Below are 25,444 nucleotides of genomic sequence, written 5' to 3' on the forward strand. Positions count from 1 at the left end.
CTTGTGATCATTGGGCATTTATACATCAGCACCCAAGTGGAAATTTTATTGGACATCTCCTTCACAATGACACAGCTCCTCAGTTTTTCTACCAGTGGTCCCTATGAGCCTCCCTACAAGCATCAAAAGACTCCACAGCCCTGACGTTGCAACCCACCATTCTTGCACCCCACTCCCTTCGGGAGTCATCCAGCCTGGAGTGCAATAACAATGGACAAGTGGGCCCTGGATGTCATTTGACATAGCATCATGAACTTAATCCTATAGCCATCTCATCCACATCCCCTGTCCTGATTCTGCCTCTGGGACCGCTCTCATGACGCTATTTCTGCCCTGGAGGTGGACTCCCTCCTACAGAGAAGGGTGATAGAGCCTGTGCCCACGGACTTTCAAGGCACAGGGTTTGTCTCCACCTACTTCCTGGTACACAAGAAAAAGGGAGGATGGAGACCAATCCTAAATCTCCATGGTCTCAACCGCTTCATACGCAAACAAAAGTTCTGTATGGTGATGCTTGCAGCCATCATACCCTCTCTAGAAAGAGGCATGTGGTTTACAGCTCTCGATATGCAAGACACTTACTTTCACATAGATATTCACCCAACCCACAAATGATTCCTGAGATTTACAGTGGGCCCTCAGTTCTTCCAATATAGGGTTCTACCATTTGGACTCTCCACTGCTCCATGGGTCTTCTCCAGAATGGTGGCCTACCCCTGGCATTAAGAGGTCCTCATCTTTTCTTATTTTGACGACTGGCTGCTGGCAGCATGATCCAGATACGAGGCTCAAGCATTGACTTTCCTGCTGCTTTTACTCCTCTCTTCCCTGGGGATGAGCGTAAACCTCGAAAAATTGATGTTGGACCCCCACACAGTGTCTGGAGCTCATTGGGGCATGCATTGACATGATCTCTGCATGTGCCTACCTACCACGGGACAGGTGCTTCTGTGACCTCCAGTCCTTTGGTTCCGGCCGGAACTTGCCTTTCCCTTCTTGACCACATGGTGGCGTGCACATACGTCACTGCCTTTGCGCGTCTTCGCTTCTGCGGTCTATAGCTGTGGCTACAGAGAGCCCATTCTCTGATGTTCAACTCAATGGACACCCTACTGACTTCTCCCCTCCCTCCCCCCTCCAGGTTCTTTCCTCCCTTTGGTGGTGAATAGACCCAGATCTGGTTTGCATCGGAATACCTTTCCTCCCATCCTCCCCAAGCATGGCAATCATTACGAATGCATCGCTCGACAGATGGGGCACACACATGCATGAACACGACACAAGGCACTCAGACTGCTTGGGAATCCAGGATGCACATCAACATCCTAGAACTTTGGGCAGTATGGAGAGCATGTCGTGCATTTCTCCCATCAGTCTGCTACTGCCATATTCTTGTCATGTCAGACAACACCACTAGAGTTTGCTATATAAGCAAACAAGGGGATGCAAGGTTGGCAGCACTTTGTGTGGAAGCTATTAATCTTTGGAAATGGTGTATGGCCCATGATATCCTGAGGTCAGTGGCTTATCTCCTGGGGACTCCGAACATCATTGCAGATGCTCACAGCAGGAATTTCATGGCTGACCATGAATGGTAACTACAAGACACTGTGATCATGGACATTTTTCACCACTCGAGGACTCCAGTCAGGGATCTCTTTGCCTCCCACACCAACACCAAATCCATCCAGTACTGTTCCAGGGGCGGGCTCGGACTGGATCCTAAGGTGACACCCCAGTCATTGGCTGGTCGGACTGGATCAATTATGCCTTCCCTCCCCTACCACTCCTACCTCGCGTCCTTCACAAGATTCGGCGGAAAATGTGACAGTCATTCTGGTCACCCCATCCTGACCTCTCCATTTCTGGTTTCCTCCTTTTCTCACATGTCAAAGCATCTTCCTCTCCCACTATCGAAGCATTCTCCTCTCCTGCTACTGGCGTTTCCGGAACAGCTCACACAACACAATGCCAGGATCAAACATCCCAGTCTTTGGACACTTCACCTGAGAGCCTGGTTTTTGGATGGGCATCTTCGCTAGCATGGGAATGCTCGTTGGCAGTGCAAGATGTCCTCTTGAGTAGCAGGAAGGAATCCATGAGGCAGTCCTACCAAGCCAAATGGAAACTCTTTGCCTTCTGGACTCAACAGAAAGGTCTTGCTCCTGAGGCTATAGGCATTCCTCTCCTCTTGGACTATCTCCTGTCCGGGAAAGTGGCGAGGCTCATTCTCCGCTCCATCAAGGTGTATGTAGTGGCCATTAGTGCTTTCCATCCCTCTGTGGAGGGGCACTCTCTATTTTCACTAACCCATTGACTGTAAGATTCTGGAAGGGCCTCATGTGGCTGTATCCTCCCATTCAACCCATTGCTCCCCAGTGGGACCTCCGACTGTTCCCTCACATCATTGATGAACTTGCCATTTGAACATCTGGCCTCCTGCTCCCTTTCCCTTCTTTCCATGAAGGTATCACTTTTCTGATAGCTGTTACTGCTGCAAGAAGGTTGGGGGAATTCTGCTGAAAGTCGTTTCCTGCTTTCATCTCAACCAACCCATACACATACCTGCTTTCTTTCCAATATATACTAAAATAATTTTAGGGCTGATCATAGTTTGAGTTAAGATATTTATTGCTTCTATGTTTTACCACACCTCTCAAGTAGCATTAACACAGTCAATGGTAGTGTCATGCAGTTAATATTTTATGTTGGTTAAAGATGCAATATGAGCAAGTAAAACAGCTTCCCTCCTGCCACCCATACAACCACATGATGATGATGTATGCTAAGCAAGTTCAAAGGCTCCAGTTTGAAGTAATGTGTAATTAAACAGTTCTTGACGTGCACGCTTACATACAAAATTTAATCTACCCTTAGGTTAACCATTATCTGTGTATGCAAGTGTAATGCATTTCCCAACTAGTTGTTTCCAAAGCCTTATGAAAAGCAAAATACCTTGTGTTTTGAGTCACTGATTTTTAATTTGAGTTTGTTCTGTTTGAAACTGTCCTACATTTTCAGAGTTGTTTATTTCAATCCTCTTATGAGTCTAGAAAACTTAAGTTTTTAATGGCAGAGTATTTCAAAGATGGCATAACACAAACCATCTGCAACAATCATTTGTTTATTGGTGTGTTTAAATCAAGTGGACACCTTTTAGAATCAGCTTTTTTATTTTTACTGTAAAATAGAATAAATACATGATTATCTTAACATGCAAATCTATATCTTTCCAATATAATTTTTTTTATTTCTAGTGCCAAAAAAATCTGAATCTGCTGATGTGGAAGAATCCAAAATTGGAAATGAGGAGAGTGACTTAGAAGAGTCATGTGTTGTACCCCATAGTCCTGTGTCTGTAGATAAAAGGCCCATACCAGTCAAATCACCTAAGGTAAAGTATCCAGCTATTGAATTTCTCTTCTGAATAAAAGAGAACAATACGAAAAAAACCCTAAGACAGTGAATAGCACGATCTCACAATCCAGTAATTCTGGCAGACACATTTGGAATAATTAATTGTCAGCTTAATATCAAGTACAGAACAGCTACTTCATGTTTTAATTACATTTGTAGTATAGTTTTAAAACAAGCTTTTATGCCAGTGGTCCCCAACCTTTTTCGTCTGGTGGGCGCCAGACGACGAGCAACGGAGGACCGTGGCGGCGGACGAGCATCCTCCAAAATGCCGCCGACAAGCGGCAATGTCAATAGGCATCGCTGCCGAAATGCCGCCGATTTCCGGTGGCATTTGGGCGGCGACGCCTATTGACGTTGCCGCTTGTCGGCGGCATTTTGGCGGATGCTCGTCCACAGGCCAGTACGCGGGAGCACTTAGGCACCGCGTTGGGGACCCCTGTTGTATGCCATGAGCTCTGAATCGCCAAAGACAAGCTTCCTCCATCTTGTTATTTAAAAGAACATTTAACCCCTTGACTTCACTTCAGAATAAATCAAGCTAGTTGCTTTGTCCCTTTGAGTTCCAAGGCATTTGAAATGATGCCTAATATATCTGATCATGGTATTTATTACACCAATATATGAACCTTTTCCTTAGTTTGAAGTCTGATTTTTAAAATATTTTTTTAATTTGGATATTGGAGCATATACAATACTCTCAGCTTGTTTTCTTATTGAATTAATTTGCTTAATTTAATACTTTTTCCCAATTAACAGGATAAATGGCAACCACTTCTGAGTACAGTTACAGGTGTTCATAAATATAAATGGCTGAAGCAAAATGTCCAAGGCTTGTATCCCCAGTCTGCTCTCCTCAACACCATTGTTGAATTTGCACTGAAAGAAGAGCCAGTGGATGTAGAAAAGATGAGAAAATGTTTATTGAAACAGGTAAAATGAGTAAAAATGGGTTAAGTAATTGGGTTGAGTGGGTTAAGTAATTACACAAAAGTTTATTGATTTGTTGATTGATTTTATTGATTGCAGTTAGAAAGAGCAGAAGTTCGTCTGGAGGGGATAGATACAATTCTGAAACTGGCAACTAAAAGCTTCTTACTCCCATCTGTGCAATATGCTATGTTCTGTGGATGGCAGAGGCTTATTCCAGAGGGTATCAATATAGGGTAAACAGGCTTTTTCACTTTTAATATGTTTCTGACTGGGGACAGGGGAGAGACTGTAAAATAATCTTTTTTTCTCTTTTCTCCCCCCCCCCCCCCCCCCCCAAAATAAAGGGAACCGCTCACAGACTGTTTGAAGGATGTTGATCTGATCCCACCATTTAATAGAATGCTGCTGGAAGTAACTTTTGGAAAGTTGTATGCGTGGGCTATTCAAAATGTCCGGAACATCTTGTTGGATGCTAATGTCAGATTTAAAGAACTAGGTGAGCTTTAATCTTATGCTAATGTCAGATTTAAAGAACTAGGTGAGCTTTAATCTTAGCCTTAGTCTTCTGTTGTTGAATCAAAAAACTCTGGTTTGAATATAATTGATTTCATGTACTAGCTGAACAGCACATTTTAATGTCTTACTCTTTCTTCATGCTGTTGAGTATTTTTATAGAAATGTGTCCTTTTTCTTTTTCTCTCTCTCTCCCCCCCTTCCCCCCAAATTAAGCTGAGTTTCCAATATTTAGGAGAATGTTCTTGGTTTCCTGATAGGTTACAGCACTTAAATAACCAGTCACTACTCTATATATCTTGGAACTTCCATTTTGGGGGTTCCTAAAGCCAAGGGTAAAGTATAATTATTTTAAACTGTTTAAATTTATAATCTATTTAATTGTAGCTCTTATGCATTAATTTGCTCTGCATTATTTATATTTACTTAAAGGTATACTAATTCTGAACTAGGTATCCAACCTGTTCCTCTGCAAACCATTACTAATGAGAATGCTGCCGGACCAAGTCTTGGGACCATTCCACAAGCACGTTTTCTGTTGGTCATGCTCAACATGCTGACCTTACAGCATGGTGCCAACACCTTGAACCTCCTTCTCAACTCTGGCATGCTAGCATTGACGCAAACCACACTGCGGCTAATAGGTATGAAATCTTCCAGCTTTTTGTTTGTAAGAATGTATATGTTTTGAACAATGAATTATTTCACAGGTTTTAACTTCCACTGCATTGTAAGTAGGACACTTCACTTGTTAAGAACTGGTGATCTGAGCCACTTGGCTATACTACTGCCCAGTCTGTAAAAACATGTGCCAGTGAAGTAGAGGGGGAAGTGGAAAGCTTAGGTTGAGATATGCGCCTTATCTCAGCTGTGACTTGATGAGCATTATGAGTAATCTATCGTTGACAGTTCTCGTTACTGTCTCTGTGAGCTATATGAACACGTTAGGTGTTTTAACAACTCCCACTATATTGTTTCATTCAGTTTGTTGCTGTTGGAGCTTCCCCTCTATGCACAGAGATTGGAGGTAGTTTTAGCATTTTGTCTGGAAGTTTCATTCACTTGATTCTTCATAAGAACTTGTGCAGAATTAGGTATATAATAGTTGAAACTATTCTGCTTTTGTTTCTCCCCTCCCGGCGCCCCACGATAGCAAACAGTTATTCTAACAAGTTTATTTAACCCTTCCAGGTCCTTTTAAAACTACATGGACAGCAAAGTAAAAAACAGTGTTTCTGGAGCACTCCTTTCCATGCAGCCATTGTCCCCACTACTGTTGCAAAGCAAAACAAAAAGTGTCCTTCTAAATATATGAGGTGTTTTATTTGAAGTACTGCTTCAGCAGTCTCCAGTGGTGGAATTATGCCATTTCTATTCATAGTCTGGAAGTGCCTGAGGACGCATCCTTTGAGGAAGGCGTGTCCCAGTCAGTAGTATAAAAAAACTTTGTACTATTCCTTGAGAAATGAAGATCTCTCTTCTAGCCTCCTTTGTTTTACTTGCCCACTACCCACTCTCCTTTTGTGTTTATTTTTCACTGTTTGCTACGCCTCTGAGGTGATGGTCTGAATAAGGTAACAAGACAAAGAATGGAAAACTTGTTACCCATTGACTTTTTTTCCCCCTCAAGCTGGACCTGTCCATACTTTCTAGGATAATAATCTGTTTCCTATTTAGGGGAGTGTGTGTAGTTTAATTGTTATTTCATATTAGGGTTTTGTACTGCAGTACATCATTGTAGTATCCAAACGATTGCCCTACAAAATAGATTGGCAGTAGTAGGGTTCTCAGTGGGCTTCATGGACTCTCGCTTTTCTCCCTTTTTTAATGTTTGTGTCATCACTTATTGTTTTGTTATGACAGTCCTGGTTGAGGAGTTAAGTAGGCAGAGCTTGAGTTCAGAGCACTTGAACTTCTGGTCTCAATACAATGATGGATTGTGGGGAGAAAATTTAAATAAATGAAATTTCTTTGACTTTTGTCTACAAATGGTAAACTTAAGGTATTGAAGGCTCACTTCCACCAAATGACAACCAGGTTTTATGTCCTGTTGCATTCATTTCTTCTCAGATAAAGACTGAAATTAGAGTCTGGGAATGTGAACCCTTAAATTTATAGGTTCTTTTTTCACTTGAATGATCCAAATTCCCTTTCTCCTTCACTATTGCTACATTTGCTTTACGCGAAGGCTAAATACTACCTGCTCTTTTCTCCTCCTCCCCCCTTCCCATGAAGTTCCCCTTAGCTGTGCTTCCAACTCTGTTCACTAGGAGTGAGACTAGTTTTCTTTGAATTTTTTCACATGATTGTACCAGCAGCTGAACCTCTAGACTAGCATGTACAGATTTCGGCTTTCATGTAGCTATATTACTCAGCAACATATTTGCTTGATCATATCCTTACCAAAAGGTGTGCAACTATTTTTTAATCCTTTCACTGGACAAAAAATAGTGGTAAAGACCTACGTAACACTTTCTGCCACTAGGCCTGCTTGGATGCTGGACTAAATCACCCTAATATCTCTTCCATTAGTCTGTATTATTTTGAACAAAGATAATGTATGTTGTTATAACCCCTTTATTTTCAAAAACTTAATTTCATAGTCTCTAAAAGCTGGAATGACTGCATCACTTGTTAACTCCTGTCTTCTGAATACTAACGTCTCATTTTAAGTATTAATATGGCACGTACTGTATGTTAAAAGGTTTTTAATTGGTGCAACAAAGGTCATGTCTTAAGTTTCAAGCTATCTTTGTTTCTTATGGATGTTTCCTTTAGGGCCTAGTTCTGACAACATTGAAGAAGATATGATTGCTGCTTCTCGGGGAGCTTCTGCCACAGTTTTGGAAGAGTCAAGGAAGGAAACCACACCAGTTCAGCTTCCTGTGTCTGGGCCAGAGCTGGCAGCCATGATGAAAATTGGTACCAGGGTGATGAGAGGGGTGGACTGGAAATGGGGTGATCAGGTACAAAATTGTGTTCCACTTTCATTTTGTAATATGTCTGATTAATCTGCGGACAGTATTAATGGACTTGTAATGTGAATTATATCATTTGCAGGTTTTTAGGTAACAAAAAGACAAATATTTAACATGACACTAGGTCTCATTTCTATTGTAGAGTAAATTCTTTTTCACTGAAACTTTTCTCTATTAAATCACCATTTAAAAGGAAGCAGGATCAATTGTGCTTGGGTGCAGCACATGGAAGCTCATCTGGTGTGAGGAATTTGTACAATGTGTTAAAAATGTTTCAATGTGATTTTTTTTTGAAGTAGATATATTACTTATCGCTGATTGCCATCTGAATTAAAAATCATTTTAATCTGAAAATGTTTAAAATGAGACTTCTATCATATGAAAGTGAAAAAACATCTTAAGAGTTTTGAGAAAATACTATGGATTATTTTGTTTTACTGCACACACGCACACAAATTTGGTGGAAAATTAGTGAGAAATTGTATAACTGAGTCATCCCATTATTGGCATAGATTTGTTGTTGGTTGACTGAGCATCTCTGTTCTCTCAGGATGGGCCCCCTCCAGGTTTGGGTCGTGTGATTGGTGAACTGGGAGAGGATGGCTGGATTAGGGTTCAGTGGGACACTGGCAGTACAAATTCTTACAGGATGGGGAAGGAGGGAAAATATGACCTCAAACTGGCTGAGCCACCACCTGCAGCTCAACCCACAACAGAAGACTCTGATACAGAGGATGATTCTGGTAAGAAAAAGTACTTTGTTAAAATGGAGGCAGACGTCTATCTGAATCTTCAGTGTTAGGACTTGATAAGATCAGCAAAACGCATTTCACAACAGGAAAAAAATTATCCAAAAAGCTTTTTCTTTACTTACCTGGCATAAATGTATATGTGGCTGATGTTTCTTTTCAACATAGAAAAGCTATTTTGAAGGGATGGGAACGTGAGTTAGCATTGCATCTGCTGAGCATGCATTTGGGAAGGAGGGGGTATGCTGTACAACTGCTGTGATTTCAGTGCTGTATCATGGCAGGCACATCTGAATATGATAATGCTAATTCTAATGTAGGAATTGTAATAAATATTCCTAGGATGTGTCTTGTTTGTCACATATCTTGTCTTTCTCTCTTTTTGATGTGTTGGTTATTATGGGAAAAATGGTGCGGTGGGAAGAGCTTGGAAACATCCACAAGTACTACATGATGACTTGCAATTTATACCATGGTGTTTGAAATATAGGATGCTTTCCATGATAAGAGTTGTAAAAATCATACTTCTTCAAGTAGTGTCCCGATGGGTGCTCCACTTCACGTGTGTATGTGTCTCAAGCACTTGAACAGAGATTTTATGCTAGCAGTGCTTGTTTGGCCTACTCATGTGCCCTATGCCTTCATGTGCCAGACACCGAGGCCATATAGGGATGCATGGGCCAACCAATGTCAGTTCCTTCTCTACTGTGTTGGCCTGAGACAGAGCTCTAGTGTGCCTGCCTTGAGCGTGCCTTGGCTATTTTGTATTCTTCTTATAGTTGTTTAAGATTACTTAATATAGTTTGTTGTTAGTAGTAGTTATAGTTAGTTAGTAACTTTTAGTAGTGAGAGGATAGTTTCCCCCCCCCCCCCTTTTCTCCTTGGGGAGCCTTGTCTTCCTGGCTGGGCGTACCTGGCTTGCCAGGCTACAAAAGCTGCCTTTCCTGCCAAGAGGCTATACCTGTGATTGGCAGCCACTTTAAGTGTGTTGGTTGCTTGGGGGAATATCATGTCTCCCAGAAGTGCAATTTCTGCCTAGCCCTCAAGTCTAGGGCAAGGAAAAACAGGGAGATTAAGTTCAGACTGTTAAGGATGGAGCGCTCACTTAAACAAGTATCTGAGTCAGGTCAGGAGGGCCTCCCCCCCCCCCCCCCCGTACATCTGTCTCTGGACAGATCCAGTGCCCCTTTGACCTTAGTGCAGGCTTCCCATAAGAAGGGGAGGTTGTTGGAAGCTTCTGAGAAGGTTCCCAAAAAGAGGAGTACGGACTCATCTGAAGGAGCCTGCTCTGAAAAAGCTTGGGTCCCCTGTGAGGTCTATGGTCTCCGAAGCTTCAAGCTCTTGGCTTGGTACTCTGGGGTGAAAGGACTCCTCTTCTGGTACTGGCAGAACTGGAAAACCTCAGAACTCAAGACAGAGACATGACACTGACAGAGCTTCATTATGTTCTAGCAGGGACAAGGAGGGGAAGCATAAGCACCTGGGTTTGGTACTGTTGGGCTCAGTCCCACAATTGGCACCTACCCAGTTGGCACCCTTGGTACTGAGCAAGCAATGGCAGCAGGCTCCATCAATGCCCACATCGGTATGCCTGACAGCAGTGGTATTATCCGCTTCAGCCACCACATTGGTACCGCAAGAATGTAACTATGCAAGTAACAGATGAGCCGGTCTCAAGACTGCTTCCTTTCCCCAGTACTGCAGAACACTCTGCCCTTTTTCTTTGGGGGTCTCAGCATTGGATGATGTTGAGGAGGATGGAGGGGACATCTATTTTGGTCAAGGATTCCCCTACGTATCCTATCAGAAACCCATTGTTTGACAGTCACAGGGAAGATCGTGACCATTATCAAAGATGGTGGAACCAATTCTGCATGCCACTCCCACTCCTGTATGGAGTCCCCCCAGTGGGATATATTGGGATCCCTGCACTACTTACCGATAGCAGCTCTCCAGACCACTAGTACTGTCTCAGGGGGAGACTAGGCTTATTCAGTCCTATCCTCTCCAACCACACCCCCTCCTCCCCTGCACAGAAGGAGACATTTGAGGAACGGGAGTCCAGCATGGCTAAAGAGGCTACCCCTCAAACACCCATTTCATTCTTGTCTTCAACTAAAGCAGTTATGCCTCCACCACCTTCCATGGCTGATGATTTTCGGCAATTTCAAGACCTAATAAGTTGGGTAACTGACTCTCTTCAAATTCCACTCGAAGAGGTCAGGGATTCACAACACAAATTGCTGGATCAGCAGTGCCCTCCAGGGTGGCATTACCCATCAACAAGGTGCTCCTGGATCCAGCTAAGACTGTGTGGCAAACACCTGCTACTATTCCACCAAAGTGTAAAAGGGCAGATAAAAAGAATTATGTTCCCCCTGAGAACTCTGATATCTTGTTCTCCCACCCTGGCAGTGGATGCAGTAAAAGAGCAGGGTAGGCAACACTTCTCAAGTTCTGCTCCACGTGACAAGGACCATAAGAGACTGGATCTATTTGGCCAGAAGTTCTATTAATCAGCAACTCTGCAGTTCAGAATTCAGAGCTATCAGGCAGTCATGGTCAAATACAGTTTCACAAACTATAATAGACTGATGGCCTTTATTGAACACCTGCCACAGGACCATAAGGAACAGTTCTAGTTCAACATTTCAGAGGGCCAGTTATTGGCCAGGACCACTCTTCAAGCATCCATGGCTGTTACGTGCAGGGTGTCATGGCTCTAGCTCCTGGTGTTTCAGTGAGAAATACAGAACACTGCTGAGGACTTCCCCTTCAGTGGTTGTAGGCTTTTCTTGGAGACCACAGATGGAGGACACTGAAGGACTCTAAAGCCACTTTACATTTCTTGGGCATTTATACACCTACAGATAAAAGCTGTGTAGTAGGTCACAAACTACCCAGAGATCACCTCCTGCTCAGTTCTCTGGATTCCATAGATCTATTGAGCTCTCTTTGGAGAGAGATGCCTTTCCTATTTCCAACATGCCTAGAGGCGGACTACTATAGACAAGTTTCAGAGTAGCAGCCGTGTTAGTCTGTATCCGCAAAAAGAACAGGAGTACTTGTGGCACCTTAGAGACTAACAAATTTATTAGAGCATAAGCTTTCGTGGGCTACAACCCACTTAGCCCACGAAAGCTTATGCTCTAATAAATTTGTTAGTCTCTAAGGTGCCACAAGTACTCCTGTTCTTTTTACTATAGACAAGTGAGTCGTAACATCCATTTTACATCATTCCCTCCTTTCCACCCTCCCCTTCCATCTTCAGGGACCCCTCTTATGAGCTTGTGTTGAGAAAGGAGGTGATCTTTTTCTTCCAGTTAGGAGCAATAGAGCTGGTCTCTCCTCTTCACATGGGCAAAGGGTTTTATTCAAAGTATTTCCTTGTACCAAAGAAAGGTGGAGGGTGGAGACTGATTTTAGATCTAAGACTTCTGCACAAGTTTATAAAGCCTCACAATTTCAGGATGGTGACTTCTTTCACTGGAGAAGGGGGATTGATTTTCAGTCTTTGACCTACAAAATGCCTGTTTTCATATCACAATATACCCTTTGCACAGGAAATATCTGTGATTCTCTATAGGCCAGGATCAGTTTCAATACCAAGTGCTTCCCCTTGGTCTCTCCTTGGCCCCAAGGGTGTTCTCCAAGGTCCTGGCAGTAGGGGCTGCTTATCGCCGATAAGTGGTGATCCTAGTCTTCCATTACCTTGACGACTGGCCACTCAAGGGCCATTTTTATGAAGCGGTGTTTTCTTCCACCCAGATGGCCCTTGCTTTTCTAGGAGTTGAGTCTTCAGCTAAATGTAAGGACATCCACATTAACCCCCATAAATAAGATACAGTTTATAGGGGCTTCCCTGGCTGTCGACGAGTTCAAAGCTTGCTTTCCCTTAGATAGGTTCATAACCTTGTCATGTTTGGTATGGACAATTCAGTGGAATCCTTGCACCACTATAAGAAACTATCTTCAGCTCCAGGGACACATGGCAACTTGCACTTTTGTGACGGATTATGCAAGGCTATGCCTCAGCTGCTTTCAAGATTGGCTCAAAATGTCCTGTTCTTCAGTAAGACACACCTTGGACAAACAGGTGATGGTTCCTATTTAAGTGAGGAACTCTCTGGATTGGTGGAGAGATCAACTCAATGTCTGTGAGAGTGTTCCTTTCTGTTGCCCAGCTCCATCACTAATTTTAACAGATGCATCATTGTGGGGATGAGGAGCTCATCTCAATGCTTTCATGGCTCAGGGGAGATGGACAACTCAGAAACAAATCTCCACATCAGTCTGTTGGAGTTCAGGACTGTCAGGAATGCCTGCTTCCATTTTCTATTTATCTCCTCTCACAGGATGTGGGTTGCACACTTCACCCCAACCTAGGGGTTCTTCACCTCTGGGTATGGTGAAGTTCATAGATAGTTCATGGGTTAGAATCCTCCTGCTCTGAGGAAGTGCAACTGGTGTACTAAATAGATGGAAGAAGGCAACCCTTACTATTTACCTGCAGCAATGGAAGAGATTCTCCCACTGGTGCTTCCTCCCTGAATCTGTGCCTCTTTCAGTCTCCTGGATATGAAGAAATCAGGGTTATTAATTAGCTCAGTTAAGGTCCGTTTAGCCTCAATATCAGCGTTTCATCTAACTATAGCGGGGTTTTCCATATTTGCTCATCCTGTATCATCTAGGTTTATTAAGGAGTTGGAACTCCCAGACTAAAGACCCCATCCCAACCTGGAACCCAGTCACCTCATGAAACAGCCATTTGAAGCCATGGCAACCAGTTCTCTACTCCATTTATCTATGAAGACTGCCTTTTTAATAGCCATCCACTTGGCCCATAGAGCGTGGGAGATTGGTGCCTTAATGGCAGATTCCCCCCCGCCCCCTTCTTCAAGAATAAGGTTTCTTTCTGCCCACATCCTAAATTTTTACCTAGGGTTTTCTCGGAGTTTCACCTTAACCAATCTATTCGTCTATCAGTGTTTTTCCTGAAGCCACATATCTCTCTGACAGAGTCCTGTTTTCATACCCTGGATGTTAGAAGGGCACTGGCCTTCTACTTGGATAGGACCAAGTAATTTCAGAGGTCACCTAGTCTGTTCATCTCCTTTGTGAATAGATCCAAGGGGTCCACAATCTCTGCTCAGAAACTATCCAGGTGGATATCTGGTTGTATTGTCACTTGTTATAAGACTGCAAGCATTCATCCTCATCCTCCTCAAGGGGTGACAGCACATTTTACCAAGTCACAAGCAAAATACATGGCATTGCTTTAGAAAATACTAGTGTCTGATATATGTAGGGCTACTACATGGGCTTCCGTACATGCATTTTCAAAGCACTACGCTTTAAGCCATGCTGTCAGATCTAATGTGGCAGTTGGTACTGCAGTACTGGCTTCAGTTCTGGACTCAGTTCCAATGCTCCCTCCTTCCTCTGGGGAAACTGCTCAGAAGTCACCTGAAATGGAGCACCCATACAGACAGTACTTGAAGAAGAGGTTACTCACCTTGTGCAGTAACTTCAGTTCTTTGAGATGTGTCCCCTTGTGAGTGCTCTACTACCCTCCCAATCTTCCCCTCTGCTTCAGACTGTTCTCTGTGGAGACATTCGAGTGGAGAAGGGACTGAGGGAGGTTTGTCTGCACGTCTCTGTATAGCCTCAGTGTCCAGTGCGAGGAGGCATAGGGCATGTGTGCGGGCCAGACTGGTACTACTAGTAGAAAATCTCTAATCAAAGGTTTGAGAATTGCATGTACATCTGAAGTGAAGCACCCATAGGGACATACATCTCCAAGAACTGCAGTTCTTTTACCTTTTTCAGAACATTTTGTTTACCGTGTTAGCATGTTACTAAAGTAATTATTTAGCTTTTGTTTATTGCTCCAGAAGGAGAACAAGCTGAAAGGAACCTTCACCCCACTTCCACGATGCTGATGAGTACCGTGAACCTGTTACAGACACTCTCTCTCTCTGCTGGAGTCCATGCTGAAGTCATGCAGAATGAAGCGACCAGAACTTTGTGTGGATTGCTTCGCATGTTGGTGGAGAGTGGAACGATAGATAAATCAAGTATGTGTTACATGACATAGTCTGACCAAATAAACCCATCTGTTTTCAGGCAGTATATCTTACCTGATTATGCAGTAATTCCTTTATTTAATTCCTAATCTTTTAAGGTCAAAGTTCAGTAACACATTTAGATCTTCTCAAAGCATCAATTTTACGTATTTGTGGAAAAATCACAAATTGTTTTGTGGATAGAATACACATTTATCTATTAGTGCTGGTGTGCCGCACACTATACAAAGTCCAGACTGTCCAACCTGTAAATGGCTTCCATTATAAGGAATCTTAAGTCAAAAAGGACTTTTCAGGTTGGGAAGGACAGCATGACTTTATAATCAGGCGAATCATAAATTTGATGATATACATCATTATAACAACAGTAACTTTAAGCAAATTTTTCAAAATGGACAGAATTGTAAGGTAGTATAGTCAGTGTCTGGGTGAGAATTTGCTTGCAATAGATATTCTCTCTTTCCTGGAGTATGCCAGAAGTTAATTCTTAATGGACTTCAACTAAATTGGAAGTCAGTTAACTTTATATTTAGGGGCAATTTTGTAGCAGAACTTTAAGATCTGTCTAACAAAGTGGATCATTTTGAGAAATTGTGGTACAGTTGGCAGAAAAGTCAGCTGTTCATGTATTTTTATTTCCAGCTTCGTTGCCAAATAAGTTGGTTTATAAAGAGCAGCATAGAAGCTGGTGCACGTTAGGATTCATTCGAAGTATAGCACTCATGCCTCAGATGTGCAGCACGCTTAGCACATCTCAGTGGATAACTTTGCTAATGAAAATTGTGGAGGGGCATGAATCTTTCACTGCTGCATCACTACAGAGACAGGTAATGTGTTTCCAGATCATTTTCATATGCAGTGAATTTGGCAGTTTTTTGTCTTGTTACAGTACAGTTTTAAAAGTAAACAGTTTTGAAGGTGCCTTTTATTTTCTTGAGTTGGAGGAAAGGTAATATCAGAATGTTCTTGCTTTAAAAATCCTCCTGCAAGTTAACACTGCATAGCAAGGTTATGTAAAATGTTGTTCAATGCAAGAGAGACTGTTGGTTGGCTACTGTGGACCTAATAATAAAGGTTGCTAAGAAGGGAGGTGAACTGGCTATGCACACAGTCTCTAGAACCACCACAGACAGTTAAAGAAAAATGAACAAACTCAAACTATTTTAAATAAAATAACCAAATTGCTTAGCTTGTCTGTCCTTTTTTTATTGGCATGCTGTATCTTTGCATTCATGTTGGTGATAGAGTGAGTGATCTAAAACAGCCTGGAGGAAGGGGTTACCAGTCAAATATGACACATCAGTGTACAGTTCTATCGCTTGTGTAGCTTTTCCATTGTAAATACGTTTCTTCTGTACACAAGATTTGAATGTATAATTCTCCACTAATGGTGCTTTTCTGTTGCTTGCATCTTCTCAAAGGTAGCTCTGCCAATTAACTTAGGGCTGGAATATACAAACATGATTCTGATCTCTTCCTCAGTCTGATACATTTAGGCTGTGACTTTCTTTCAGTATATACCAGAGGCAGTTCAGACGCACTCATGCAGGATTTAAGTGGTGTTCTCACCCCTATGAGATTTTTTGTATCCAGCCAGCTAAACATAGTGGTATTTCAACTCTCCTACTTTTACTCTTACCCTAATTTTGAAGCCAATTTTGGGGCAGTAGAGAGCATTTCTTCCTCCTCTGCCAGGGGTTAGGGACAAAAATGGGAGCGCTTCCTCAGCATGATAGAACAAATGGAGCTGCAAAAAGCCGAAAGGAGCTCCATTTGTGAGGGGGCCCTCTTGGGAACTGCAGAAAGAGAGCCCTCGTGCATTGGCTCCATGACTGCAGACATCATTCTTCCAGGGAAAGGTGATCAGTGTAGATAGCTTGTGGTGGGCCACTGTTTTTATATGCCTGACTCAAAACTTATCTAGAGACACCTCTGTGAAGGTGGATCAGTCTTCTCTTAGTGTCCAGGGCCCAGAAGACAAGGCTGTTCTTGTTGACTGGAGAATAGTCAAGCTTAATAAGTAACCATTACACCTCCTCATCTGGCCTGGAATCATGGATGGGGCTGGAAGGATGGTGACAAAAGTCTGGAGTCCTGGACTCTGAAGACATACCAATGCTGCCTCTTTTTTTTTTTTTTTTTTTTTTTTTTTTAAATCGATGGAGATATCCTATCTCCTAGAACTGGAAGGGACCTTGAAAGGTCATTGGGTCCAGCCCCCTGCCTTCACTAGCAGGACCAAGTACTGATTTTGCCTTAGATCCCTAAGTGGCCCCCTCAAGGATTGAACTCACAACCCTGGGTTTAGCAGGCCAATGCTCAAACCACTGAGCTATCCCTCCCCCCTAGGTGTATATTGTAAGAAAGATGCAACCTACTTGTATCCGACTCAGGGAGTTCATTCCCAGAAAGAAAACCAATTTTCCAACTTAAAATGCAGATGCATATTTATTTGTTAAGTTGAGAGACAGTGATACTAAGCCTTGGCTATATGTGAAAAGCTCCTCAAGCATTGTTCTGGCTGCTGTTTGCACTCTGATACATTACATCTTACATTGTTAGGCTCCTGTGCTTTCACTGGGATAGAGTTAGGGTGTAAACTAATTCACCCAAAAGTGTGTATTAGTATGGCTGCTATTGGTTCTCATATTTGGAATCTAAACCACATCTCTTTCCCCATCCTCTCATTTCAAGTATCCTGTTCTGATACTTCTTTGTTTTCAAGTCTTATGATGGTGATCTTACTTTTTGCCAATCTGTGTGTAGCTCTATGGAGCTCTGTGTGCTTTGATGCTGGGCTGTGTTAAATTAGGATTGCCAGTTTTGATTGGACAGATTCCTAGAGGTTTCATCCCATGGCAGTCTTTAATTAAAGATTAATCGTCAATTCCTGGAGTCTCCGGGACAATCCTGGAGGGCTGGCAACACTATGTTAAATACAACTACTACTAGTATTAAATTAGCACAGTTCCTCTTAATATTGATGAATAGGCAAACAAGCAAGAAAATAACTAGGTAGCTATGGACCATTAAGTTTCAGCAACCAACATTGTAGAGAAGAGCACAAAAGATGGCTCGTAGTTAAGTCTTTCATCTCCGTATAGATATTTCTAATTCTAATGTCCTTGTTTTAGACCCCGATCCTATAGAACTTATTTGCTGAAATGACTTTAAATAAAATAACACTAATTCTAATATCTCCTTTTAGATCCTTGCTGTGCATTTATTAAAAGCGGTACTTCCATCCTGGGACAAAACGGAAAGATCAAGAGACATGAAATTTCTTGTGGAAAAACTATTTGGTTTCCTAGGCAGTCTACTTAGTACTTGCTCTTCAGATATCCCACTACTCAGAGGTAGAGCAATTTTTTCCTTAATGGTTTCATTTGTTTTTCCTATCTTAAATCAGCTACCGAGATGCTGTTATTTCTTTTCAGAATCTACTCTGAGGAGGAGGAAGGCCAGGCCTCAAGCATCTCTAACTGCAACTCACAGCAGTACTTTGGCAGAAGAGATAGTGGCACTGCTGAGGACACTCCATTCACTAAGCCAGTGGAATGGACTCATAAACAAGTACATCAACTCTCAACTAACCTCCATCACCCACATCTTTGCAGGAAAACAGTCAGAAGGGGTAGTTTCCACGTTTTAAAATTAGCTCATTTTTCTATAGAAGTGTTAATTTTTAATGTTTTAAATATTAAAATTATTTTAACAATGTTAAAGCTTAATTTAAAAAATATTTTATATAAAAATTATTTTTCGTATTGTAACTTTCAACTGGATTGACTATATATTCTTTTTTTTTTTTATGAAGTAGATAAAAGTACTAGTTTTCTCCTTACAGTTAACTTTACTATTCTTTTTCAGGCTGTTTTAGAAGACTACTTCACTGATTCTGAGAATCCAGAGGTGGGAGGCTTAATGGCTGTACTAGCAGTGATTGGTGGAATAGACAGTCGCTTGAGATTAGGTGGACAAGTCGTTCATGATGAATTTGGAGAAGGCACAGTGACGCGCATCACACCAAAAGGAAGAATCACTGTTCAATTCTATGACATGCGAACATGTAGAGTATGCCCCTTAAGTCAACTAAAACCAGTAAGTACACCTATCTTGGGTCTTTAATATTACAGAAAGTGTGAAAAGTATGTTTTTTGTGAAAAAAGAAACTTAAGTTGGCTCTGTTTTACAAAGGAGAATAGGCTAGTCTGACAAATGAGTGGGATGTGTGGTTAGGGAGTATACATCTGCCAGTCCCACAATTGTGTATTTTAGTCATGCTCATATGCAAATCATATGCAAGTCTTCATGCATGTCTTTGCAGGGTTTTATCTTCATTAGAAAAAAATATATTAACTCAGTTTAGCTGTCTTCACTAGTTAAAAAGGTGTGCGAACTCAGGGTTAAATCCTAGTGAAGACAAGGCAGCTTGTAGTTCTTCTTCGAGATGTGTTGCTCCTGTCTATTCCACAGTAGGTGTGCGTGCTCGCCATGTGCACCGGTGCCGGAAGTTTTTCTCTTAGCAGTACCCGTACTGGGGGAGCACCGCTGCGACTCCTGGAGTGGCGCCTGTATATCGCGCTATAAGGGGAGCTACGGGCTCACCCGACCCTCAGTTCCTTCTTGCCGCCAGTGAAGGTAGTCGGAACTTTTGTGCTCCAGCTCTGCTGCAGCCCTTCTTCTCGACCTTAGTGGTACCGTTGTCCATTGTTCTTCAGTTGTTAGAGCGGGCTCGGGGCATGCCCTGTGCCCCAGTGTTCAAGTCGTGCGACTCCTGTCGCCGCTCTGTGCCCAGGAGCGACCCTCACGCTGACTGTCTTCACTGCCTGGGTGAGACTCACATAAGCGAGCGTTGCAAGATCTGTAGGTCGTTCAAGCCAAGAACCAAGAAGGAGAGAGACTTCAGACTTTGAGCTCTCCTGATGGAGTCGGCACTGACTCCAACGCCAGTGCACAGATCGGACTCGGTACGTAGCGAGGCCCCTTCGACCAGTCGGCGCTGTTCTCCCTCCAAAAAGCGAGGGAAGGGCTCGGCCTCGCAACGACACTGCGAAGCTGGTCCCCTGCTGGGCAGCCCTCGATCCCCCCCTGGGCTCTAAGGCTCCGACTCGTGTGGTGTGGAGCGGAGCAGCCTGGTACCGTCGACCCAGGCATCCCCACCGGTACGGATGCCATTGACGCCGGAGGCGGTGCAGGTTGCGAAGGACATTATGTCCCTGCCCATCTCGAGCTCGCAATCTGGTACGGGCCCTAGGTCACGGGGCAAGCTCCCTTTGGGTGCCCACCAGAGCTCTCCGAGCAGCTGCAGTTCCCGCTCCAAAGATCTATCCCCGCACCGCTCAGCGCGCAGCGGCCGCTCTTCGGACAGCTCCTGGCCACCCTCGATGCCGGCCAGACCGGCAGGGCCGCCGTCGGGACGGGAGTCACGGGGACCCTCCATGGCCCCTGCCAGTGAGCGGAGGCACCGAGGGAGGCACCAGGAATGCTCACCTGCTAGACGTGGGTACCGGAGCCGCTCTCAATGGGACAGACATCGCCGCTCCCGTTCCAGCTCCCGCTCGTCAAGGCGCCACGCCGGAGACTCCCCTCGGGGTACCTCGGCGTCAAGGCCCCGGGCTTCTTGTCGTCACCACGAGTACCGAAGCAGTTCGTCGCATGGGTACCGTTCGTCGTCGTCGAGATCCCGGTCCCGAGGGAGACGCCGCCACAGACGCCGCTCCTACCGCTCCTGCGGAACCGAGCGTTCTTCGGCGACCTTGGCCTCGGCACGCGTCCATCCACCCTCGGCACGTGCTGTCCCACCGGGGCACATATTGCCATCCCGTGCTCAGCCGAACCAGTGGCAAGGGACTCCGTGGCAAGGACAATGGTGCCAGTGGGCACCGTGGCCATTGGTGCCAGCCCAAGCGGAGGCCCGTTCGGTCTCCGGAGTGTCCCGGGCTCCATCGGCCTCCTCCGGCCGCCCACAAGACAAATTGGTGGGCCACAAGTCGGCAGACATGCGCCGGGACTCTGACCTCGGTATTGACGCCCCGGCACCGACCGAGGTGCCCGGCTCCGTACGGGCCATCTCCCCAGTACCGGACAACACCATAGCAGCGCCTCCGCCTTCAGTCCCGCAGGAGGACTTCAGGGCACACCAGGACCTGCTAAAGCGGGTGGCTTCCAACCTACAGCTGCAGGCCGAGGAGATGGAGAGTCCGTCCGATTCCTTCTTTAACGTCCTGTCTCCCTTGCCACCGGGTCGCGTGGCCCTGTCTCTGCACCAGTGTATTGCCAACATTTCAAACTCCCTGTGGCAAACCCCCGCCTCCTTGGCCCCAATCTCGAAAAAGGCCGAGAGGAAATACTTTATGCTGGCTAAGGACCATGAATACCTGTATTCACACCCGGCACCCAACTCGCCCGTCGTGGAAATCGGTAAGCCACAGAGAGCGTCAGGGCCAGCCCGCGCCCACCCCAAAAAATAAAGACGCCAGGAGACTGGACTCCTTTGGCAGAACATTTTATTTGTTGGCTAGCTTCCAGCTTCACGTAGCCAACCACCAGGCCTTACTGACTTCAACCTGTGGGAGTCCCTGCCTAAATTTGAGCCCCTCCTCCTGGACCGGGACAGGAAGGACTTCAAGGCCCTGGTGGAAGAGGGGTCGGTGGCGGCTAAAGCGGCCCTGCAAGCGGCGTCCGATGCGGCAGACACGGCGGCCCGCTCAATGGCTTCCGCGATCACCATGCGCAGGGCGTTGTGGCTCTTGTTGTCTGGGCTGTCGACGGAGGTACAATCGCTGATGCACAATCGATGGCAAGGCACTCTTCGCGGACTAGATGGACGTCAGGCTGCATGGGATGAAGGATTCCCGCACCACCTTGCAGACCTTGGGCCTCTATGTCCCCCCAGCTAAGGACAAGGCCAAATCGCTTTCGGCGCTCAACCTGTGAGGAGCAGATATGAGCCCCCGTACAAAAGGCCCAGAGACCAGAAGCGTCATTCTCAGAGGCAGTCCCACTCTGCCCCGCAGCCCGGTCCCTCTAAGGGAAAGAGGCAAGGGAAGAGGTGGTTTTGACTATCTGCAGGGGGGCACCGGGCCTGTTGCCAGGGAGACCCCCCGATTAATAAAGTTTGTGTTCGGCAACCGATTGTTTGCCTTCCTCAGGGCGTGGTCCCGCATTACTTCAGACCAATGGGTCCTCAGTACTATCTCCAAGGGCTACGTGTTGCAGTTCCTCACCCCGCCAAATCACCCGCCATCCACGATGGCCCCCGGGGACCAGGAACATGTCCGCCTCCTGCGTCAGGAGGTGAACCGGTTGCTCCACCTAGGGGCGGTGAAAAGGGTACCGGTTCAGTTCCAGGGCAAAGGGTTCTACTCCCGGTACCTCCTGATCCCGAAAGAGAAAGGGGGGCCTCAGGCCTATTCTGGACCTGTGCGACCTGAACAGTTTTCTGACCCGTTCTAAGTTCCGCATGGTGTCCCTGGCCTCTATTATCCTCTCCCTGACCCGGGGGACTGGTACGCAGCCCTGGATCTCCAGGACGCGTACTTTCATGTCCATATTTTCAAGGGACACAGACACTTCCTCCGATTCATGGTGGAGATGGACCATTACCAATTCACGGTCCTCCTATTTGGCCTATCCATGGCTCCCAGGGTTTTCACTAAATGTATGTCGGTGGTAGCGGCCTACCTCAGGCGGGAGGGAATACAAATCTTCCCTTACCTGGACGACTGGCTCCTCAAGGGGGAGTCTCGTTTCGAGGTGGAGTCCCACGTAGAGCTGCTCCTCTCGACATGCGCCGATCTAGGCCTGGTCGTGAACGAGACCAAATCAACATTAGTGCCCGTTCAGCGCATAGAGTTCATTGGGGCCCTGCTGGACTCCTCCAGGGCAACAACCTCTCTCCCCCTGGACAGGTTCAAGACCCTAAGAGGTCTCATCGCCTCGGTAACGGCCTTCCCGGTGACCACGGCGAGGGCGTGTCTTCGGATTCTGGGACGCCATGCCAGACTCCATATGAGGCCCCTCCAATTATGGTGGGCCTCCCAGTTCTCCCAAGCTTGGGACAGTCTGGACAAGGTTCTCACGGTCCCGTCCCCGATACTCGCTTCTCTCCTATGGTGGTCCTGCCCAAGCAATATGTTGCAAGGGATTCCCTTCAGGGAGGCCAACCCGTCCATAGACCTGATGTCCGACGCTTTGGACTTGGGCTGGGGAGCCCACACGGGGGACGTGCAAATCCAGGGAATGTGGTCGGCCCCGGACTTGCCCCTTCACATAAACGTCAAGGAGCTCAGGGCGGTTCGGTTGGTGTGCGTGGCGTTTCTCACGCACCTCCGCAGCAAGGTGGTCAGAGTCCTCACGGACAACACCGCCGCCATGTACTCGCTCCCTAGGCCTCTGCTGGGAAGCCCTAAACCTATGGGAGTTCTGTACTGCTAAGGGAAAAACTTCCGGCACCGGTGCACATGGCGAGCACGCACGCCTACTGTGGAATAGACAGGAGCAACACATCTCGAAGAACGCCAGTTACGGAACAGGTAACTGTGCTTTTTCATGTTAATAAGCAAGTTGAGTTAAAGGCTAGGATACACCATAGTCTCATCTGCTAATTGGTGTGAGAACTAGAAACTGCCTTGTCTTCATTAGGATTTTACCTTGAGTTAACACACCTTTTTTTGCCTTGTGAAGTCACAGCATAAAAGGCTCCCGTGCACTTAAAGCCCCAATCTGTTGCAGGGGTTGCAGTTGATGCTCATGCTATCTGCTTTTCCTTTCTGACAGTGATGCTCAGATCCCTCTACATATGACTACAGTCCTAGCAGCTCCTTTATTTTCTGAGTGTTTTTAGAGACAGAAGTCCTCTTCAATTGTTCCAGTTCAAGAGTAATTAAATAAACACTAGTTATCCTCTTAAAATATAAAAAATCCATAAGTTTTTATGCATTTCTAAAGATTTGAAAAATGCGTAACTTTTTGGTTCTTTTAGCTTCCAGTGGTGGCTTTTAATGTGAACAACTTGCCATTCACTGAACCCATGTTGTCTGTCTGGGCTCAGCTGGTAAACTTGGCCGGAAGTAAAGTAGAAAAACACAGAATGAAGTCTCCCAACCAGGGTCTTTCAGGTACAGTTTCCTGTCTGTCATACGTTAGCCCTTCTCTGGAAAATATTGCAAACATTAAATAGATATTAGGAAGGTACAGAAGTTCTGTGGAAAGTTGTTTTCTACATGGTCAGCGTTGAGTAGGAAGCGATATATGAAGGCACATGCTCCACTTTGGGGTAAGTGATAGTAAGAGTTGTATGTTGGAGAAATACATGCAAGTATGCAAGGAAGTGCATTGATGCGCTGTAGAGGGAATCCAGTTTATATCTTGGCTGGAAGAATGGCTGCTGTCTATGATGTAAATGTAGTTTGAGGCTGGAGTCTTTGTCGTGTATTGAATTGTCTGAAAATAGTTGATGCACCTGATATCTATCTAGTCTGCTCTAATCTGTTGCATTTTAAACTGTGTGTGTGACTCAGTGCATGTCAAGCTGTGGTGTAAATACACGATAGCGTGCCGTTCACCAGCTGTGTGTGTGGATCCCGCTACTGTGCACTAAAAGTTTCCATTGGCCGTACATCAGTGCATGGTTGCGGCACCTATACAAAAAGTGTTGGTGCACAATACGTTAGTGCTCTGTAGAATAGCACCCCAGAGTGCCACCCACTAACTGTTCATCTAGACAGACCTGAAGTCCACCAACTGCATGACAGCTGGGAGGCACTGTCTTAGTATTGACATCTGGAGTAGGTCCAGTGTGGGTTTCTTATAATGATGCACTTAAACTTTTTATATTTTAGTACTTTCATCTTGTTTGAGCTTACCATTCATGACTGTCGGTACTAAAAATGTATTTTTGTGATGGGATCATCAGATTGTAAAAATAAATGTTTGCTTATGTTACTTTGAATACTATTGCTTTCTGGTTAATGGGCATTTAATGTTTTTGATAGGTCAAGTGGATTTGGATCTGCTGAGATGCCAACAGTTAAAACTGTACATATTGAAAGCAGGTCGAGCTCTGCTATCTCACCAGGATAAATTAAGGCAGATCTTATCTCAACCAGCTGTACAAGAGGCTGGATCGATTCCCACAGGTACAGCTTTTTATTGTAACAAGATGAATTTGTTATCCTGTCAGCCACATGCTTTGCAATATTTAACCTCTTGCTGATTATTAGTCTTCAAAATAAAATGTCATCTTCAATGTCCTCTCTAGTTTAAAATGTAACTAATATGTGTGGTTACGGGTTGTGTGATGATGTTATTCAGCAAGTATACCTGATCAGTATGTACCTTGCATGTTGTGGTCTGAGGACAGAACTCAGGCTTTTGGCCTCAAAGACTCAGAGATGATAATTTAGAAATAGTTTTTGAAAATATTTACTGGTCCTGAAAGTGTTATCCTGTTTCTAGATACAACATTCAAAGCAACATAAAAACCCTTCCCCCCCCCAAAAAATCAAATCTTATCAGTAAGAAATATACACAGTTAAAACACATATTGCAGTTTAAAAACTACTAGTACGTTTCTTAAAGATGCCTCATTAGGCAGGCATAGATTTTGGACACTAAAGTGTTGATCACCTAACTTATGACTCTTACATATTTAATATGACTCTTTTTAATGTTGTTGTTGTTGTTGTTTGAATACTAACTTTGTAAACGCTTCTCAGTGCTACCCCAAAATTTAAATAAAACACATTTGTACCTCTTGTTATGG

The 25,444-nt window shown here is 44.7% G+C and overlaps 1 protein-coding gene across 1 annotated transcript in view; it reads left to right on the forward strand.

Moving 5' to 3' along the window:
- Nucleotides 1-25,444, forward strand: part of HERC2 (HECT and RLD domain containing E3 ubiquitin protein ligase 2) — a 211,627-nt gene that overhangs the window by 103,392 nt on the left and 82,791 nt on the right. Inside the window, exons 31-44 of the mRNA XM_065403094.1 lie at nt 3,258-3,394; nt 4,177-4,350; nt 4,447-4,583; nt 4,695-4,846; nt 5,316-5,507; nt 7,642-7,829; nt 8,392-8,584; nt 14,485-14,667; nt 15,319-15,503; nt 17,885-18,032; nt 18,114-18,310; nt 18,547-18,777; nt 23,663-23,798; nt 24,675-24,818. Of these exons, the coding sequence (XP_065259166.1) occupies nt 3,258-3,394; nt 4,177-4,350; nt 4,447-4,583; nt 4,695-4,846; nt 5,316-5,507; nt 7,642-7,829; nt 8,392-8,584; nt 14,485-14,667; nt 15,319-15,503; nt 17,885-18,032; nt 18,114-18,310; nt 18,547-18,777; nt 23,663-23,798; nt 24,675-24,818 (2,397 nt within the window). The remainder of the gene's footprint in view (nt 1-3,257; nt 3,395-4,176; nt 4,351-4,446; nt 4,584-4,694; nt 4,847-5,315; nt 5,508-7,641; nt 7,830-8,391; nt 8,585-14,484; nt 14,668-15,318; nt 15,504-17,884; nt 18,033-18,113; nt 18,311-18,546; nt 18,778-23,662; nt 23,799-24,674; nt 24,819-25,444) is intronic.

The sequence above is a fragment of the Emys orbicularis genome, chromosome 1 (assembly GCF_028017835.1).
Source record: "Emys orbicularis isolate rEmyOrb1 chromosome 1, rEmyOrb1.hap1, whole genome shotgun sequence".
NCBI lineage: Eukaryota > Metazoa > Chordata > Testudines > Emydidae > Emys > Emys orbicularis.